Here is an 18,246-nt window from a genome sequence, read left to right as displayed (position 1 = left end):
ATGACAATAACTTAGGTCATTCAAATCCTTGATTTGAATGTGTTTAAAAAGTTATTTTTTTTCAGCTGCATATTGCTCATCACTAGAGGTGATAATATCATTTTTTTTGGTTAAATATGACAATATTGTACAAGAGAATAAAACTAGGGCAATAATCAAAAGGACATCCTAAATTATGCAAATCATCAAATGAGTGCCTCTTTTAAAAAAAATCAAAAGGGCGCTGATAATTGTGTCGTATTACGATTTCAAACTCAATTAATTTATCGAACCCTCTCTACACTAATGTAGCATAGGGATGACTCGAGTTGTCTCCTAATGAATGTAATGGCAGAATGATAACCAACGAATAATAAGTAATTAAGGTTATCATTCTCTATCGATTTAATCTCATTGTTCGGTTAACACAAATTTTCTTAGACGGTTTCATTTTTTTCTCGTGTTTCTTGTTTTACACTTACATGCCCTTTTAAATTATATAAGGGCAAATGACTCATAATTTGCTCAATAAAAGATGCCTAATATATAGAGATGAATGACCAAGTGCATCCTAAACATATATAAATATATATAAGCCGACCAACTCGCAATTCACCCGATAGATGTATCGTATATACTTGGGGTGAATGACTCATAATCCACCCAATATAAATTACATCATATATAAATGTAACATAAGGGCGAACAACTTATAAACCAGAGAACGATACATCTTATATAAGAGTGAATGCCCCATAATCCACTTGTATGAAATACATCATGTGTATGCATATATATACAGGTCGAACGATCCTCAATCCACCCGAAATGCACCTCATATAAGAATAGAGTGAATGATCTAAAATCCACCCTGTTAGTGATATCTCCTGTAATATGGTCGAAGCTTAAAAACACGCAAAAGGACTTGAGAGTGCTTGTTGCGTGCGGAGCTAATCCTTTGTAATTATGAGAATTATTATATTTCTATTCTAACATAAATAGTCATGCCCTCTTATAAAGCATTGAGTTGAAGCTCCATGATGCCCAAGTTGCATAATTGACTCCTTTGAAGAGTAGAGTTGATGCTCTCTTATATGATTCATCCGTCATTTGGCTAGTTTAGCATAATTGATTGTTTAATTCAATTTACCATAATTTCCATGGTAGTTCTAATTCTTTAAAGGGACTTCCCTATGTTTCCATAAATTTTCTTATAATTTAGAATTATCTTGTGGTAGTCTAATTGGTAAGTCTCAATAGGGAATAGACTATAATATAAAGTTAAGCAATTTAGGAGAAATTTCTCAGGCATCAAGTGTAATAAGGATCATAACTAATTCATTTATGCTAAACTAAAAATCATAGATAGTCTATATCATCTATTTTATCCAATTAATCATGCATAAGGTAATTTCTATAGTGAATCAAGAAAAAAAAATCCACCTGATTAGTTAAAAGGTTCAAAGTTGTTCTGGTTAAGAGGTCCTCGTTTGAGGATTACCTTTGTTGGGAACTCTAATAGAAAGCGATGTGGAATGGAAATGTCGCAAAACTACAACGTCGTGGGACTATTGCAACAGTGATAATGGTGCGTAGCAACGACCACAACGACAATATGTAGCATTGGTGGCAGTGGCAGTGTGCAGCTTGTTAGTGTGTAGCACATGAATCAATGCCGCAAGCTACGATGGTGATGACACCACATAGCGGCACATGCAATGGCGGTGATTTCGCTGTCGACTGTGGAGGTTCACTTGTTGCTCTTTCTCTCCCTGCTGGGAAGTCCCAACAAAGCCTGGAGCAAAATGGCAACAAGCTAGGTATCTACGTGAAGAGAAGAGAAGTGGGATGGTAGTTATTTAATGGTCAATTTGCAAAAGGTCCAAATTTTCCTATGAATCACAATTAGGGCCCTTGAAAGTTTCAATAATATAAGAGAAAGCCTACCCTAAATGATTGGGTCTAGATCTTGTGTTTCGCCAAGGAAAGAAAGTATCGTTACATATCAACAGCATGATTTGTTTCACATAGATCAATGCCTTATGCACTTGCAGCAACCACCAACAGTGGTTCCAAGGGCCGCTTGGCAACGATGGTAGGGCGGTGGTAGTGACAACTGAGCAATGACACGACACTGTTGTGGTGAGAGACAGAATAAAAATAAAAGGGAAGAAGGCAGTGTTTGCGGTGAAGGGGACAGGAAGAATAAACAAAAACCTGGAAAAAAAAGCTGGCATGCACATAGTGGGGAGGAGAAATAGTGTTCTAGTTTTAATTGGCAACTTTGCAATTTAGTCCATAAATTTTATAAATTTACAATTTGGTCCAAACATTTGACTACTATAATAGAGGGATTAACAAGTGTTCTTAGCATATCTATATTTCTTATAATAAGTATATTTGGGATTTTCCTATCCACCAAATATAACTTCCATGGCTCCACTAGCTACCTCCATCAGTATGAGATCCTTAAAATGTCAACTGTATAACGAAAGTAGATATTTTCACTAATGGTTCAAATGATGGCCCAAATGTGATGAACACCCTCTGCATCTTCATATAAAAACATAATTGAGGTGGAATGTAAGTGCCTCTCAAGATTTTAATTGTTTTTTGGCCTTTCAAGATTTAAATCTTTACAGTCTCCAACTCATGATGAACTATATGAAGTAATATAATAATGTGTTGAAATGTGTATAACCTTAACAACAAATGTAATCAAGAAGATAGCTCAAATATCAGCAATAGCAACTTAGGACTATCCAATATATATGTGTGTGTGTGGTCATCATCTCTATGTCAGATTGCTGCCAATCACATAGATAGTTATCACCCCTGTTTGGAGACCTAGCCCATGTTCAACTCTCCAAGCAAGAGAAGAAATATTGGAAGATGCTTGTGAGGTTTTGATCAATTTGTTGCCAAAGAAGTGAAAGCAATTGAGCATCAATATGCTCCAATGAGGCTTTGGTGGAATTAGAAATCTTGGCAGTCCAGGTGATGACGTGTTCCAATTCAAGTTAGCCTATGAATCAAACTCGAACCACTGTAGCTCATGAAGCATAACTATTCTCACTAAGATTCTCTAGGGTAACAATCATAAAACCTAAAGGGTTGAATGAAGCAATAGACTGAATAAGCTCTGATATTGTTGAGCAATCTGATATTTTGGAATTGAAGGCAACTCAATACAGTTGGTTTCTTAGGTCGTTTGCTGCAATAGACAAAAGCGGTTAGTATGTTCAACTAGATAAAGGATAGATGCATTGCAGGTGGGCTAGAAATCCAAAAATACTTGAAAACTAGTTAACGATCACTGAGAATCTTGGGCAAGTTAGTGAAGATTATCCTTATGCTGGCCAAAAGTGTAGCAACAGTAGCAATAAGATGAAGAATTTATTTGCTCGGTGTTGCTATCTAGCATTGAAAACCACAACCAGAAGCATATCAGAATCCCATGGACTAGAAGGAAGCAGTCTCTTTGAGGAAAAGGCAGAACAGAGAGATTCTGTTTTTGATAGCTAACCATATCAGGAAGAAGTAGATTAGGAAGAAGAATAGTGTCAAGGAGGAAGTGAGATGGTCTAATGGGAGGCTAAGGAGTCGAGGTTGTCGTCTCATGGGCATTTTCTATGCGGGGAAGATGATGCTTGAGATGATGATTGACAAGAAATCTCAATGCTGAGAGAATAAGTTATAAGGATCGATTTGGCTCTAGTACCACGAAATGGTGAAATTATGTGGATTAAATCTCACCCTCAGTAGTCCCCTTTACTTAAACGTAATATTTATGCAATCTATATTTTAGCCTTATTTTGGTAGATGAGGCACGTGAAGGTGTAAATGTTAAACTCAAATCATGGTGGGAAACGCTAGAAGTGAAAGATTTTAGACTTAGTAGAGTAAAGACAAAATATATGAAATTTAAATTTAGTAAAATTAGACGTAATGAGATAATTGATAAAAAAAAGATGACGAGAGCTTTAAGTATTTATGATCATTTTGCAAAAGAATAGGGATTGTGAGAGATGTCTTACATAGAATACAAGCAGGATAGTTGAAATGAAGGAGAGCGTCAGGTGTTCTTTGCGATCGTAAAGTATCTCTAAGACTAAAAGGAAAGTTTTACAAAAGAGTGGTTAGACCTGTTATATTATATGGAGTTGAATGTTAGGCTATGACTTGAGCATATGAGTAGAAGATGAGAGTTATAAAGATGAGGATGTTAAGGTGGATGTATGGATATACAAGGATGGATAAGATAAGAAATGAAAATATTAGAGAGGAAGTCAAAGTTGCACCTATTCAGGAAAAATTCGGGAGACATGTTTAAGATGATATGAATATGTATGTAGACGATCAATAGATGCTCCAATTAGGCGATGTGAAACTGTGATAATTATACATATCAAACGAGGAAGAGGAAGACCAAAGAAGATTTTTAAATATAAATGATGATATAGTAAGGGATAAAGTTCAATGGTGTAAAAGGATCCATATACCTGATCCCACCTAGTGGGATAAGGCTTGTTGTTGTAGTATACTTTGGTCCTTATAATGCATAGTTATTTATAATTAAGCTCTAATGTCTTTATTTAGTTCCCTAACCAATCTAAGCATTTGATAGATTATGCTTGTTTATTTTTAAATGAAACTGGTATAAACTTGGGTATGACTTTAACAAGATAGAGGTTGATTAAGCCAGTGTAACAATTGTGCCAAAATAGGTAGTCTCAAGTTTCCCCAACTGCATAAATGTCTTATGCAATTGCTTTGAAAAATGGTTAGCCTTGATTTCCTAAGTGCCTAATCCTCTACTGCATCCCTTTGTGGACTAATTTGGTGGAGTAGCCTAAAATGTTAAAACATTCATATAATGGAGACATGTTTTCTGTGATTTGAAAAGACCTGCAAAAATGTATGCTTGTTACTCTGGCAATAATTTTCCTTGAGCTAATAATATTCTATTGTGTTTTGAAAATGAAAAGTCCATACATTAAGAAAATCACCAAAGTTATATGTTGGAGCATGGTTCTTTGTTTTTTATACATAATATGCAGAATGAAAGATTTTCATGAATCCATTAACCCCATATGATGCTTCTTTCTAATGGTGATAGGTGGTATACAATACTAATGAACTTGCAAAATTGGTGGAGAATAGGAAAAGCTTGGAGAACTGGTTTGTTTATTATGAAAACAAGTCTATTCGAAATCCCAACAAAAGACCAACTACAAAGGTACATGTAATGATGATGCATGAAGCCTCTCTTCTTAACATGACTGACATTAACAACATTTTATATATTGGCCTGCTATATTTTTCATAGACAGGGCTTTTTGGTATACTGGGAAAGACTGTGGATGCGATTGACTACTATAAGGCTGAGATAGAGAAGCTACGGAAGGAAGTAAGCATTTAGTATTCTTCAGATTTTCTTAAGAAACAATAATCATGATATAAATATTGTTTCTTGCAGTATTCATAATGAAAGTTACATTTTTTTCATATAAGGTTCTTTGACTGTTTTAAGCATCTCTCCAATGTACTATATATATACCCAAAGGTAGCTTTAGTTGAATTCCTTAGTTTGATTTTGTTTCTAGTTTACATGATGGAATCAATTAGTGTCAATTACATAATCTCAAAACAAATCCTGGAAACTAGAAAAAATAATGCTGCATTTGTTACTTGCCCCTTAGAAATGGTTTGCCTAGGGGTTGTTCATTGTTTACTTAAAATTAATTCTTCATAATAGCTACCTTTATTTGATAAAGGAAGCAGCAGAACGAGAAAGGATAATCAGTGATCCTGCCGCTCTAATGCCAGTAGCTTTTGTCTCCTTCAAAAGCAGATGGGGGGCAGCAGTTTGTGCTCAAACACAGCAATCAAGTAATCCAACTTTGTGGTTAACAGATTGGGCTCCTGAGCCACGTGATGTTTATTGGTCCAATCTTTCCATCCCTTTTGTGGAGCTCACAATTAGGAGGTTCCTTATGGCTGTTGCACTTTTCTTTCTTACCTTTTTCTTCATGATCCCAATTGCATTTGTTCAGTCTCTAGCCAATATTGAGGGAATTGAGAAGGTCATGCCGTTTTTAAGGCCTGTAATGGAATGGTAAGTTTGTATTGTTCTCTTCTTTTTAACATTCATCTTTGTAATGAGACATTTCATTTTTTGTCAAAATTATTTGTATAGGAAATTGTGAGGACACAAAAGGACCTCCCCAGAATTACTCTCTTGTACATTTACATGATTCTTAATCTCCTTGCATTTGTAGGCCATTTTTCAAATCTTAAAACAAAGCATAATTAATTTTTGTTTTATATATGTTTGTACACAATGTCTAATCTTGAATTGTCAAATCCCATTGCAGGGAACTCACTAAGTCGTTTATACAAGGTATTCTACCGGGCATTGCATTAAAGATATTTCTTATTCTTCTACCCACAATTCTCATGACGATGTCCAAGATAGAAGGTTATATATCCCTATCATCATTGGACAGGAGATCTGCTTCTAAGTACTATCTTTTCATTCTGGTTAATGTATTTCTTGGGAGTGTTATTACTGGAACAGCATTCCAACAACTAGATAGTTTCCTCCACCAATCAGCTGATGCGTATGTGAAAATTTTGCTTTACTTATTATCTTGTACATGTTTAGATTTTCCTATTTTTAGTTACTTAGAAACAGAAGTGATTTATGCATGTCATGGATGCTCACACAATTAGATCATTAATATAATAGGATTTTTTTTATCTGAAAATTGAATTGTTTCTATATTGTACTTTTCTTCCTTGCCTTGCTTGATGTTAACATATGAGAAACATGGAAACTGTGTCAAATCGATCGAGTATTGTTCTATTTTATATATTACCTGACCACATATACATCTCCTTTCCTAGAATAGGTTGACAAAAAATTCTTTTGTTTTAGACATTTAATGTGGGATCCTTTAAATGACCGTAGATCAGTTAAATAACGGATTTCATTCTGCATGCTAAATTTAAAATATATAGATATTATCTGATGCAAGATCTAAAACATATATATATATATATATATATATATATGGTAGTGATATGGTGCTCACCTCTTGTATCTGACTCCCGTGCCCGACTGAGAGGGTTAGCCCACGCGGGGCGCCCCAAGTGATCTAGGCACTCGGAAGTGCTCAAAGTTACGTATGAATCATGCACAAGGAGGTGAGCACCATATCAAATCTGTATATATATATAATTTAATTTTCTTTTGGCTGAATACATTCTTGAAACCCACTTGGGAAAACAGTTACTTTCTTCCCATTTGTTAGTCTTTGCAAGCTTTACTCAAAATGATTGACGATTTAATTTCTTTTTTCACATTGTAAGTTTGATATATATTTTTTTTTTCATTAAAAAAAACAGAATTCCAAAAACTGTTGGGATGTCCATTCCAATGAAAGCAACATTTTTCATCACATATATAATGGTTGACGGATGGGCTAGTGTTGCTGCAGAAATACTTCGACTCAAACCATTAATTGTTTTTCATCTGAAGAACACATTCATTGTTAAAACTGACCAAGATCGTGAACAGGCTATGGATCCAGGATGTTTAGAATTTGCTTCTTCAGAACCAAGGATACAACTATACTTCTTGCTTGGGTTCGTATATTTTGTTGTGGCTCCAATTTTTCTTCCCTTCCTACTTGTGTTCTTCGGCCTAGCATATGTGGTATTTCGCCATCAGGTATACCGTTCAGTGTCTTATAGTTATCTTCTTTACTTTTATGATGATATTTTGACCAGGATAATTTGAGAACTTTTCACTCATCTACCTGTATTCCATGACATCAGTTTACGAATTCCAGTTAAAGTTTGCCTGTTGCTCCTATTTTCCTTGTATCGACACAATTTTTTTTTTCTGAATCTGGAATTGAGATGCCGTTCATTTTAGAAATATTGTTTACTATATGCATATCACTTGTTCATTTTTTCCTGACGTTCTGTGTGATATGCTCCAAGATCATAAATGTATACAACCAGCAATATGAAAGTGCTGCAGCATTCTGGCCAGATGTCGTTAAACGAGTGATTATTGCAATGATCATCTCACAACTTCTACTTATGGGCTTGATGAGCACCAAGGATGGCTCCCTCACCATTCCTATACTTGTTCTTCCTCTGTTGACAATATGGTTCCACATATATTGCAAGACCCGATTTGAGCCTGCATTTGTCAAGTTTCCTTTGCAGGTTTTTTCAGACATAGCCACTTTGATTGAAAAAAAACAAATAGGAGTTTATTTCTTTTTGAAATGAACCGAAAAAACATTGTCTAATGCAATAATTTATGTGTTTGTAGGATGCAATGGTGAAGGACACACTAGAACGGGCAACAGAACCACTCCTAAATTTGAGAGCTTACCTTCAAGATGCATATGTGCACCCTGATTTTCACAGAGAAGATATTGAACGCCCATTGGCAATTGATGAAGAAGAAAACAATCTACTGGTGCCTACAAAACGGACTTCATATAGGAGCACACCCAAAGACAGCAAATACAATTCGGAGATAGGTTCTGATTGTGATGTCTGACTTGTCATCCTACATATTCTCTCTGCCCAGAGGTCCATATGAGCTTGTTCGGAATCCTTCGGTCCACCGTCTCTATTCAACAATGGCATTGATGCTTAAATTCAAACCCTACATGGAGATTCAGGATGACAGAGAGAAGTTGTACATGTTTGGATAAACTAGCTTTTTATCAAACTTATAGTGCATTTTTGTTTCCTTTGATTTTGGAGAGGTGAATGAAAGTCCAGAAGCATATCATAATAAGGACCCACAGAGCAGTAAAAAGATAGGAGGATAGATATCATGCGTGATGATGGTTCAACTATGGATGGCCTTGGTCTGACGATGGTGGTTACGTTAAGACTGTGATATAGTAGCAGATGATGCTTATTATCAACAGTCATTGGGTCTACTGATAAGCCAGTTAAATTTAAGACTCCGAGTTAAAAGTACTCCAGGTTTGCATTTGTATGACGGTACTGTTAATAGATATTGTTAGTAGAAGTTTAACGTCTAATCCTAAGTGGAAAATACACTGTTATCAAAATAAAAATACGAAATCATACTAAATTTAGAACATTTTTACACTTGGCCACTGTGAAAATCAGCATCCACAAATTTATCTCCGTTATTCATTGTTAAAGCCTAACAAAATATTTCCTTTCAATTTATTTTCAGAAACTACAATATAAGTTATGGTAAGCTGTGCTTATCTGAAACTTTATTAAAAGGAAACAGTAGTGGTTTTTGACTTGTTGGAGTGTAGACTTCCGGAGAGTAATGACTCTTTTTAAAAGCATTCATCTATAAAATTTTTTTAAAAAGTAATTTTTAGAAATTGATAATTTGAAGTTTAGTTCATCATATGTTTGACGTTTATACTTATATATATCTCTCTCTTTATATTCTTTTATATTCGTGGGATCCTTAATATAACAAATCTATATCTTGGACAGTTTACCAAAACATGACTTTACAGATGGATCAAAACATGATTTTACAGATGGATCAAAACGTTATAATTATTGATTTTACAGATGGATCAAAACGTTATAATTATTGTTAATAAAATAATGTCTTTCATACCAAAATATATTTTAATTATTAACAGAAACTCTTGTATATAACAAAATATTATTATTATTTTATTTAGCAAATGTTGTACTTGAAATTTTGATATATGAGGGAGCACAAGATTATTTAGCTATTTTTCAATCTCAATTAGATAGTGCGGGTGAAGGGGAGCCTTTGATGCAGGTCAGAGATTTAAATTTTAAAAATAGTCTTTTCCAGGATCTGGAGCTTTATCCTTTAATGAGATAGAGCCGGTTTTGATGAAAAACAAAAAATTGTTTTGCTAATTGGTGTCTAATGTTACGTCTACATTAACACACTTTCGGTGAAAAAAAAAAGAATTTAAACTTTTAATTTCGTTTTTATTTTAATTTTTTTGATGTTTTGCACAAAAATCCACTACGGAACTACTCGTCCATCAGAGTGCCCGCTTTCTATTTTTGGCATATGCTTTAATTCTTAGCGACGAGGCGAGGAAGAAGGTGAAGTGAGGCCACTACTACTGCCATGGGATGCGCGCAGTCTCGGATCGAGAACGAGGAGGCCGTGGTGCGATGCAACGAGCGCCGGCAATGGATGAAGTCGGCGGTGTCCGCACGAAACGCCTTCGCTGCCGCCCATTCCGCTTACGCCGTCGAACTTAAGAACACCGGCGCAGCCCTCGCAGAGTTCGGACAGGGAGAACCCTACGACCCTAACCTACCTTCTTCCTATTCATCCTCCGTTGGTGTGGAAGCTTCCGCCTACGTCGCGCCGATCCAGCCACCCAGCGATGCCGACTTACTGCCTCCCCCACGGCCTTCAGAATTTTCCGCAGCATCCCTCCAGCGCTCCATAAGCATGCCCGACCTTCCTAATAAGTTCCCTTCCAAGATCAAGCCGGAACCCACCATCAGCGAGGACGACGACGAGGGGGAAGAGGAGGCCGACGAGGAGGAGGAGGACGAAGAAGAAGAGCGTGGTACTCGACTCAAACGGCGTCATCGAGCCACCAGAGCTGATGCTCCATATGAGAAGATTAACACACCAGTTCCACCGCCGCCCACTGTGGATCACCTTGATGGTGATGCTGTGACGTCGGAGAAGGTTGTCATCGAGCCTCCGCTGCCACCAAAGGTTCCAAAAAAGCTGAAGCAGGGCAGAAACGTGCACCATCAGCAGGCTCAATCTGCATCAACGCTGGATGCCAAGAGGGGGAAGATAGTACCGGCAACTCGCCCAAGCGTTAATCTCTCGAAGATTCTTATGGATCTCGATGACCATTTTCTGAAGGCGTCAGAGAGTACACACGATGTGTTAAAGATGCTCGAGGCGACAAGAATGCATTACCACTCTAATTTTGCAGACAGCAGAGGTACTTAATTGCTTTTGTGAATTAACTCTACCCTGTTTGGAAACAACTTAAGTAAAGGAATTGAATTGAATTTCATTAGGAATTGAATTCTGGCAGGAATTGAATTCAATTCCTATGTTTGGAATGGATTAATGAATAATAGAATTGAATTGAACCTCACTTTTTGTGATAGGTTTAGAGATAGAGGACTGGATATTTATGTTAATGTTTTTGTGTTTAAAAATACCGTTTGAGGTCTACAAACTACAAACTGCATATAGTTGTAGAATATTTTGTTTGGCATTGGATGATCAGAGGATATGTTTGGACAGTGTTAACATAATACAATTAAAGATAGAGGTAGTCAGGTAGACCACATATTCTCAGCTAAGGTCTAGTCTCTCCATTGGTATTGTTAAACCTCCTTTGATGCATGATGCCCCTTGAGTGGCATATTGTAGTTCCCTGTTTTTCTGTTGTGATATATGATGGCCAACTGTTTCGTAGGTCACATGGATCATGCTGCCAGGATCATGCGTGTTATCACATGGAATAGATCCTTTAAAGGTGTTTCTTGGACAGAAAGAAATAAGGATGATGATGATGATGATGATGATGATGAATTGGAGACTCATGCAACTGTGTTGGATAAGATTTTGGCATGGGAGAAAAAGTTATATGATGAAGTTAAGGTGCATATATAACTATAATTGAACATTGTGGATTTCATCAAAAGACATGAAGCTAATTTCTTTGTTGTTCAATGACTAGTATTTCAACTAATTCACTATACATCTTGTCTACGTAGATTATGAGTTTAGGTGCTTCAGATCACCCAGTTTCTTTCTCATATTTGATTTATTTTTTTTGTTTTGCCTCAGGGTTTTCATTTTTCGAGAAAGATTAATTGTGCTACAGATTTGGTTGTCTGTTAATTTCAAATGCTGCACTGTCATGAAGATTTCTGAATGCAGGGCATGAGAATTTTATAAAATGATTGTTTTGAAGCTTCTCTGGATGTTGAAATTTGTCCCTTCATGTATGAAAATGATTCATCTACAGACTTCTGGTTGTGATGCACTGCCAAGTTATTTTGATAAAATGCATATACTATTTATAGAGCCAATAAGAAACTTAGTCCACTTAATTTGTTTTATTCCATTTGTCTGAACTTTCTTCATTCTAGAAAAGTATTGTTCTGTTACATCCAGTTAAGAATATTAGGCAATCGGTTATTGGTGCAGTGAGTTTACCCCACATTGATTTTTTAGGTCAAGGTTTTAACTTGAGTTTTACTTGAGTCCATGCTATAATCCCCATACAACATATGCGATGCAACACAGTTCGTTTCCTCAAATTCAAAATGGTACCAGAGCATCCCTGTTAGGATTAGGTTTTTCATTGTGGTATTTCCCTTTGAGGGAGATTGTCGTCACTGTTAGTAGTCTCCCCTAATCTCTCGGTCCTTTTCCTCCCCTTAAACATAGATTCCTCCCTGCTCCACTGCTCTCGCATGAAGCAGCACTGTGGGTATTGCCATCCACGCGACTCCCCCGACTGATATCATGTGCGAGCTCTGACCTATTGTTTTCCACATGATCCACCTCCCTGTAGCCACAAGCTTGTAAGAGGCGTCCACTCCCTACGATTTGCATTCTTCCTAGACCTCTTTGAATTGTTAAATCCAGCGGCCATCAGCCTCACCTTTCTGCTCTTTCAGCCACCAATCTAGCCTGATGTGATTGAGAGGCTGTTTCACCACGTTGTCCTCTTTGTTCAGCATGGAGGGGCCTTGAGAAATCCCCTTTAGTGATAATCTATAGTGCCAGATCAAATGCTCGACGCCAGATCTGCTCCTGCCACTTGGACTTTTGGTATTTATCTTCACCTTTTCTTCCTTGCCACAAAGCTCAGTTGAACAGCAGCTTTTGGTGCTTGCAATCAGATCTTGTTCATGATAAGAAACTGCTGGAGATGAGCTTGCTTTGCCGGCATGAAGACTATAAGTCTACATCTTCTTACAGATGCTAGTTACTGGATCTTTTATTTCCTCGTTGTCTCCTATGTGGGTTATTCCTCTTCTTCACAAAAACACTGAGTTTGTCACATTCATCACTCTAGGGTTACCTTCCTCCTTGCTTATGATTCATCTCCAGCACTATTCCTCTTGAGTCACTGCTTGCTCATGGATCTTTCACAGACTAACTGTTCAATTGCCTGAGCCAAAACAGATATTGCTTCTCTATGGTTGATGCCTTTGGTTTCTGCCCTTTTCCAACTCCAGATCTATGGCTTTCTATTTCAATACCAGCAAACATGACAAGTTTCCTTTCTTCCTTCTTTTAGCGCATCGACATCAATCTCTTCTCCTTCTAAGGTTTTCTTGTCTCTACACCGTCCAGTCTTGCCATCAGTATTTCTTGTCCTATCGCCTTAATCTTTTGATTGTCTGCATAAAGCCCACTGAAGACCTAAAATAAGAAAAATATCTCGTTCTCATTTTGATAAGTTAAGCAATGGGTCGAGCTGTGCTTGCCATTTTCTCTCAAGGATCCTTTAGTATATTATTTTCCCTCGATCAATTGTATATTGCTGTATGGTTGCTTCAGAGACAAGCTCACTCAAGAGACTTGCGTTCAGATCTCACTTCATCCTTTCTCTTTTTATCCTCTCTCCAATCAACGTATTGACTGATCCAAGACCAAAGAATTCATCGCTTGCATGCTCCATCAACTATTCCAAAACGTTGCTATTCCAAGGTTGCATGTTTCGTTAACTCAAATTTTGTTTCACTATATATGAATTTATTTTCTTGTGGCCATGTCTTGGTCTATATTTCTAGTTCATGTGACAAGTTGGGCATACATAATTACTATGCTTCAGCTTGAGAGGGGTAAATAGATTATTGATGTGGTGGGTTTAGTCTCACATTAGTATTTAGGCCTAGGATTTCTGCATTTGAGTCCTATGCATACAGCTAGCTACAGATGCAACACAATATTGCCTTTACTCAAATTCAACAATATCCTTATAGTTTGCTTGAACTATGAAACGTTACCTGTGGCTTCTTTTGAATAGTCAAAAGAATACTAGACATGTAACGTAAAAGATTATACATACATCTATCACTGATCAGATAATCTTCATTTAACAATTAAAATTTTCTCTAGAATCTGTACACTTTGATAGGTCCAGTGTAATTTTTAGGGGAGTCCACAATCCACCACATCCACTTAATCATAATCAAGCAATTTCCACAAACATCTCAAGCACTCAGTGGTTCTTGCAAAATACTGGACGCGACACCATCAATTTAAATTCATGAGTTTATGTCCATGAATTTTGTGATTTCATATTTCCTATATTGCCAATCATCTTATCCATTCAACTTATTTATGATAAATCATATATGGCTTTGTTTGCATTCTGCCATCCTCACACAATAGAATAATGATGACAAAAGAATTTGGGATATGAAATACTGGTAATCAGAGAATCTTCTACTTATTAAGGAACCCTGCCAAAGACTGCACTGTATAAAAATATACTAATTTCTACAACTCATGTTCAATTTCCTTTACTATTATGCAGTCAAGCTTTTTTAATCCTGATTGTTTTCTATTGTCTTTCTGGATTTTAGTTTTTACAATTGTTGCCTTGTTTATACATTAACTAAACTGAGTTCATGTAAGACAGGCAGGTGAGCTTATGAAAATTGAATATCAGAGAAAGGCTGATTTGCTTGATCGGCAAAAGAAACATGGTGCCAGAACAGAAACACTGGAAAGAACTAAAGCAGCAGTTAGCCATTTACAAACTAAACTCATAGTCGACTTGCAGTCGGTGGATTCAACTGTGTCAGAAATCGAGCGTATACGTGATAAACAACTTTACCCAAAACTTGTGGATCTTGTTGATGGGTATGGTTTTTTTGTTTTGTTTTTTAAAGTGTAATTTCCTGAAGCATCATCATCTATTATTCCGTGTATGTCGAACATATGTTCAACTAGATTAATGCTCCATTTAATATCTATTTTCTAACTATTGTTCTTAAGATACTAAAATTCTTCTCTTTGCCTCACGAATGGCATGGTAATGTGAGGTTTTGAAATTTATGATTATGTTTATATTGATTAAAATATACAATGCATGATATTGGAAACTCGCCAGGGTCGGCATGTTTTTTTTTTTTTGGTTTGGCTTTCTTGCGTTAATATGGCTGTGCACAAAAACCAGCCTGGCTCCAAGCAAATGCACACCACTTCAAGCGCCACATAGGCAGCTTGTGTTTAGCCTTTTGAACTTATATAGTAGAGAAATGAGGGACCGGTCTGTCCTATAGAAGTTTTCTGCAAACCATCAGGTAAATCTGAGAAGCATGGGTCCTGACGGATGACACACTATGTGCATATGATATGTCCTGCAAGAGATTTAAACCCCCGTTATATGGAAATTCGTCCAATCTTTTTGCCATTATATGGGACTTCGTCCTATCTCTTACCATCGCACCGTGTCTCGGATGTGTGCCTTTTGAACTTATATGATGCCTGGGTGGTTTCTTGAGGTTTCATGCATCATCACAAGTGCATAATGCTCATCTGTGTTCTAAGAAGCATATAATGTAGAAGGTGATTCAACTCAATGCCCATAAGAACAGTAATATTATTTTATTATTGTTAACGTAGTATGTCCCAGCTACTTTTTTTTATTGGTATATGTTTCTGCTGACATCACTAATTAATATAATACCATCTTTGATTTTCAGGATGGCCAAGATGTGGCAGGCCATGCTGATGCATCACAGTACCCAGATGAAGATAGTTATGGACCTTAAAGCCCTTGACGTTTCAAATGTTCCCAAGGAGTCAAGTGAACAACAATATAGTCGCACATTGCAGCTTCACCAGATCGTCAAAGCGTGGCATAGTAACTTCCGTAAACTTGTTACTCATCAGAAAGAGTATGTGACTGCTCTTAATAGTTGGTTGAAGTTGAGCATCATCCCAATTGAAACTGGCTTGAAAGACAAAGAGTCATCTCCACAGAAACCACCGATTCAGCCTTTCCTGCATGACTGGCATGATCATCTGGAGAAAATCCCGCTTGAGCTCGCCGCCAATGCTATCCAAGGCTTTTCAGCTGTCATAAGCACAATCCTGACCCTTCAGGATGAGGAGATCAAGCAGAAAGAAAAAGCGAGGAGGTTCACAGGGAGTATTTGAGGAAAAATCGAGTTTTTGAAGAGTGGTACCAGAGGTATGCACATAAGATGAGGGTATCATCAGTGGGTGCACCCGAGAGTGCGGCAGGGGCAACCAAGATGGACCAGGTGGAGGAGAGGAGATCAGCTGTTCAGTCTCTCAAAACTACACTTGACGGAGAAGTTGAAGCCCACCGGAAGCTGTTGAAGCAGGTGAGGGAGACGTCTGTTACTAGTCTCAAGACGCATTTGCCTGAGCTATTCAGAGCTTTGTTGGAGTTTGCTGATTTCTGTACCAGGATGTATACTAGTTTGAAGTTGATCGCGGATCAAACTCAAAGACAGACTAACTCACCAGCTTCATAACGTACACAAATCCTGTTTTATGGGTTTTTTTTTCTAAGTATATTCTGTTGGTTATTTGATTGGGGTGCTCATATTGGATTGAGTGGTAATTGTAATTAATTCTGTTTATGATTGATTTTTTAAGCCGATTTGAGTGAGTGCAATTAGCTCATTAAGAAAATAATTTGGTTTCACATTCCACTCCATTTTGTCCTTTTTGATTTTAAAAACAATTTGGATGCAGCAGGAGTCAAATCAAAAAGAATGAAATCTTGATCCATATGTTTTTTTTTTCTCGAGGATTCAATCCTTCATATCAATTAATATTGAGGATGATTAATCTGATTTTATAAAAAATTTTCATCGATTATTATGATAATCCGAAAGTGCTTGTAATAGATGATTTAAGCAGTGTAATATATCAAATTTATCATTCACTAAAAAAAATTCTACAATATCTAAATTCATGTCCCTTACCAAAGTCATAAATTTATTTAAAAATATAGATATGACAACCTACTTTTATTAAAGTTATAGGTTTTTTTAAAAAAAATATTATTTTAATACTATAAAAAATTAAAACCATAGAATACAAAATATAAAATATTAGAAATAAAAAAAATCTCATTGTCAAAATGATGTTAATCGCCAACTACTTTACTTTACATGTTGCCATCGCATTGTGCTACTAGTGCTCAACCCTCGTGGATACAACATCTTTTTTATTGACGCACTCATTAGTCATTATTAATTAGTCCTGTTTTTAGTCGAGTTAATCAACATCATAAATTTATAGAAATAGGTAAGGTTCAATTTTCAGTAAAGTTAGAAGAAAATATTCTCTCATGGCATTTCCATTTAGGTTTGTAAAATTAGAAAATCGCAATAAAAAAAAATGAATCATTAGAAAAGGAGGATTGAGATTTGTAATTCACGAACAGTATTAAAAATTTAAATCTATTTTTCCTTTTGAAAATGAAATTTGTAATTAATGATAGAGTAGTAGAGAGTTATATGATTTATAATATAAGATCATAAAAGAATTATAGGAAATTTTTATTATAAAAAGAATAGTAAAATTTCCATTTTTCATATTAATCCGGAGGTGAAGGAGAGGGTCCGGCCGTACAGTGGTCAATGGTACGTGGAAGTCAAAGTCAAGATGGTCAGCCTAATGATCTTGCCGAGCGGGAAGGTCACCTCGTCGATCGGCCGCGATAGCGCCCAGGCCGCCGCGAAGACAGTTCGATCACAGGTCGGGTTTATGATGCTCAGGGGTTCTCGTATAAAAGAGCCAATGCGTCGAGCGACATGTCTGCTCGGCCGAGCTACCGAACAACTAGGGCTGCATGCCCGCCCGAGTATGCGACCGAGCGGCTCTCCCGCTCGGTCTAGTAACGGGCAAGAGAGAAGATGACAAAATGGACAGCTGGCGATATCCTTCTCGAGACATGCGCCGCCGACAGATGGCATGGTCGGCGATCAGACCGGACAGAAGATCATACGGTGGAAGTTTCTACTGTCATGTCGGAGATATGCTCGGACGGTTGCGGTATGGCGTCAAACACACTTTTCTGACACGTCCATTTTGAGGCATGCTTTGGGAAGCGTGCAAACCTCGACGAGCGTGCACGCGCCTCCCCGGGATCCTATATAAGGAACCCTAGACTTCAACGGAGGTATGCGCGATTCTTCACTGTAGCTACAGTCTCGTTACTCTGCTTCTACTTCATTTCGTCGTTGCCTGACTTG

The 18,246-nt window shown here is 37.0% G+C and overlaps 1 protein-coding gene and 1 pseudogene across 1 annotated transcript in view; both read left to right on the top strand.

Moving 5' to 3' along the window:
- The window catches only part of LOC122014271 (CSC1-like protein At4g02900), a 69,782-nt gene extending 60,670 nt beyond the window's left edge, over nucleotides 1-9,112 (top strand). The window contains exons 8-14 of the mRNA XM_042570460.1: nucleotides 5,099-5,218; nucleotides 5,309-5,389; nucleotides 5,757-6,097; nucleotides 6,357-6,602; nucleotides 7,390-7,714; nucleotides 7,990-8,220; nucleotides 8,330-9,112. Of these exons, the coding sequence (XP_042426394.1) occupies nucleotides 5,099-5,218; nucleotides 5,309-5,389; nucleotides 5,757-6,097; nucleotides 6,357-6,602; nucleotides 7,390-7,714; nucleotides 7,990-8,220; nucleotides 8,330-8,563 (1,578 nt within the window). The 3' untranslated portion in view covers nucleotides 8,564-9,112. The remainder of the gene's footprint in view (nucleotides 1-5,098; nucleotides 5,219-5,308; nucleotides 5,390-5,756; nucleotides 6,098-6,356; nucleotides 6,603-7,389; nucleotides 7,715-7,989; nucleotides 8,221-8,329) is intronic.
- Nucleotides 9,113-10,049: 937 nt separating this feature from the next.
- LOC122015515 lies at nucleotides 10,050-16,643 on the top strand (annotated as a pseudogene).
- The last annotated feature ends 1,603 nt before the right edge of the window (nucleotides 16,644-18,246 follow it).

Source organism: Zingiber officinale, chromosome 8B (genome assembly GCF_018446385.1).
Source record: "Zingiber officinale cultivar Zhangliang chromosome 8B, Zo_v1.1, whole genome shotgun sequence".
Lineage (NCBI taxonomy): Eukaryota > Viridiplantae > Streptophyta > Magnoliopsida > Zingiberales > Zingiberaceae > Zingiber > Zingiber officinale.
Note: the sequence above shows the minus strand (reverse complement) of the source record. Positions and strands in the feature narration are given on the sequence as shown.